Below are 3,162 nucleotides of genomic sequence, written 5' to 3'. Positions count from 1 at the left end.
AGAATTTATATAAGAGAAGGAAGAAAATTAACTTCAGAGATTCTGGGAAAAGTAGATTTTATTCTACATTATTGGGCAAATTGGCTGGAAGATGACAAAGATGTCAGTCTAGACAGCTTAGCTTTGAGTACAAGAAGTATGGAAATGAAAGAAAGCAATTTCAGTTGTTAACAGATTGTCTAGAGTCTGTGAATTTAGTTTTGCTGCATTTCTGTCAGGCTGTCTCTGGTAATGACTGGGAATCCACACCTTTTTCTATCAGTACCTGCACCTTAGTTAGGCCAGGTCTGCACTTTACTTGATGGGAATTTCTCACTTTCCTGTGTTCTGATCTTTTTGCACCAGCTTCTTCAAAGATCCCTTTACATCTTTGTTTCTCAGAGTATAAATGAGGGGGTTGAGGGTGGGAGTTACTACGGTATACAAAAGGGTTATGAACTGTCCTTGACTGTGGGCATATGAACTATTGGGCTGGATATAGACTGCTGTGATGGTCCCATAGAAGAGGGATACTACCAACAGGTGGGATCCACAAGTTCCAAGGGCTTTACGCCATGCTTGAGCTGACCTAATCCTCATCACCGCTTGGACAATGCACCCATAGGATACCAAGATGAGTGCCAGGGGGAGGAGGAGCAGGACCAAGGAAGCCATGAAGAGCTGGACTTCATTAGCATGAATGTCCACACAGGCCAACTTGATCATGGCAGGCACTTCGCAGATGAAGTGGTAAATGTTACGGTTTCCACAACGGGGCAGCTGAAGGGTGATGGTGCCCTGAATCAGGGCGTTGCCCACTCCACTCAACCATGCTATTCCTGCAAGAGACTGGCAAAGTCGTGGGTGCATAACCGTGCCATAGTGGAGTGGTCGGCAAACAGCAGCATAACGATCAAATGCCATGACAGCTAGCAGAACACACTCAGTGGATCCCAGTGCCAGAGACACATAGAGTTGGATGGCACAGCCTATAGGGGTAATTGTCTTGGCTGGACCATGGAGGTTCCATAGTAGCTGAGGAACAATGCTGGTGGTAAAGCAGAGGTCAACAAAGGAGAGATTGGTAAGAAAATAATACATGGGTGTGTGGAGTGTGGGATCCAAACAGGAGACCAGGATGATTGTTGTGTTGCCTAGCAGTGTCAGGAGGTAAGAGATTAGCACAAGCACAAAGAGAATCTTCTCAAGCTGTGGCTGATCAGAGAAACCCACCAGTAAGAAATCATCTCCCAAACTCTCATTAATTGTTTTCATCACCTTACTTATAAAAGGAGAGAGATGATGAGTATAAAAATATAGATTTTAAATAGTGGGGAGCAATGAGAATGAGAAATACATTTGAGAGAAATTGACTCTGGAAATGCAGAATGAGGGATTCTCATAGGAGAGATGTTGGGAGGGGAGAGAGACAGAAAGAGGGCAAGAGAAGGAGAAAGACACCTGCATGTCTCCAGGAGGAAGTAAAATTATGCAGAAATTACTGAGAACTGTTAAAAGATATAGTGACATAAAATAGACAACATGAAAAGTGATTAATAATTAATGATTGCTCAGTTATTTCATATTATTTTGTTTTTTTCCTTAAAAGCCATGCCTTTCTTTTTCAGTAGCATCTTGTAACATAAAAGAAAATAGGAAGGCATCAAATGTAGAAATATCTTCTTTGCCTTGCAATTATTCTGTGAGTTGTCAATAGCAAAGTAGCAAATAAAGATCATCTATATTTTTGAAAAAAATTACATAATTGTTTGAATACTTTACCTTAACACATGCATTCATCCTTATCATGCTATGGATGAAATATGAAATGCTGAGTCATCATGTTTTAACTACTTAATAGATAACATCTACATTTTAACTAATCTTCTTACAACACTTTTTCTTATATTGTAAAAATGGGAGGTCTAGTTTGGAGTAAGTTAACATGGTCTACAGAGAAAAAGCACTGTTGTAAGAAGGAAATAATTTTTCATGACTTATTAAATATATTTTTTAATTGGATACTTTATTTTTATATTAGTTAAAGTAACCAAAATTTTCAAAAACATTTATTTTTGACATATTTTATTGAAGCTGTGTTTGGAGTATAATTCATATTTTCCTTTATATAAATTCAAAAATTAAAGTTGATTGGGTCTGGAGTATGTGAGAAGTATCTGTGAAGTATGGATAAAGAGTCAGTTTTTGAGGGGGTTTTAAACAGGTCAAGAGAAAATATAGGTCAGGGGGAGCCAGTTATTGACAAACTTGCATTTAAAAAATGACTGGCCTCAGATTACAGAATGGATCAACAAGCAATAAATTAAGATGTGGGAACTCCTCAGTATGCTGTCATAATACCGGTAGCAGGGAAGATTTATATGTAGAGATATTTAATACTTAGATTCAATAGGACAGGACTGACCAGACTAGCAGAGTGAGAGGGAAGGATCAATGAGGGTTCACAGGTTCATTTCTTAAACAATTGTCATCTATGGAGAAAAGAGACATGAAAGGTGAAAAAAATATTTTGTAGAAAAATATTAGATGCACATACCTTTAAGTTTGTTATTCCAAAATATTTGAATATTTGGATAAACAAGAAAGTTAAATATCTGAATAAATATTTCCCAAAACTTAAAACATGATCAATCCTGTTTTTGACTCCTTATCACATACATCTTCCCTAGACATTCATTTGAATATATTGAGAATGTCCTCATTAGAAGTCATCTAACAAAAATTTTCACTTTAAAATTATATCAATTTTAGTTATCAATAAAATAGATATCAATATAGTTATTTCATATCTATCTAAACTTGAATATAATTATGATATTTTGTATCTTTCAATCATTTCAACCAATCTAACCTTACATCATTTAATTTTTTTTTATTGTTGGGGATTCATTGAGGGTACACAGAGCCAGGTTACACTGATTGCTTTTGTTAGATAAGGACCCTTTTACACATTTAATTTTTTAAGAATACCTAATTTAGGGCTGCATAGTAAACGAAGACTTTACCTCCTTCATGTTTACATGGATGGAACTGGAAAATGTTCTTCTTAGCAAAGTATCACAGGAATGGAGGAAAAAGTATCCAATGTACACAGCCCTTCTATGAAACTAATATATACTTCTCAAATGAAGGAAACAACTTAATTCTAGCCCAAGAATATGG

At 36.3% G+C, this 3,162-nt stretch overlaps 1 protein-coding gene across 1 annotated transcript; it reads right to left on the bottom strand.

The window, feature by feature from the left end:
• Nucleotides 1-312: 312 nt before the first annotated feature.
• LOC100949846 (olfactory receptor 2G3-like) lies at nucleotides 313-1,254 on the bottom strand. The gene has a single exon (XM_003801874.1). The coding sequence runs from the start codon at nucleotides 1,252-1,254 to the stop codon at nucleotides 313-315; it is 942 nt and encodes a 313-aa protein (XP_003801922.1).
• Between the last annotated feature and the right edge of the window lie 1,908 nt (nucleotides 1,255-3,162).

The sequence above is a fragment of the Otolemur garnettii genome, unplaced genomic scaffold, assembly GCF_000181295.1.
Source record: "Otolemur garnettii isolate 467f Iridium unplaced genomic scaffold, OtoGar3 scaffold00223, whole genome shotgun sequence".
NCBI classification, from domain to species: Eukaryota; Metazoa; Chordata; class Mammalia; order Primates; family Galagidae; genus Otolemur; species Otolemur garnettii.
Note: the sequence above shows the minus strand (reverse complement) of the source record. Positions and strands in the feature narration are given on the sequence as shown.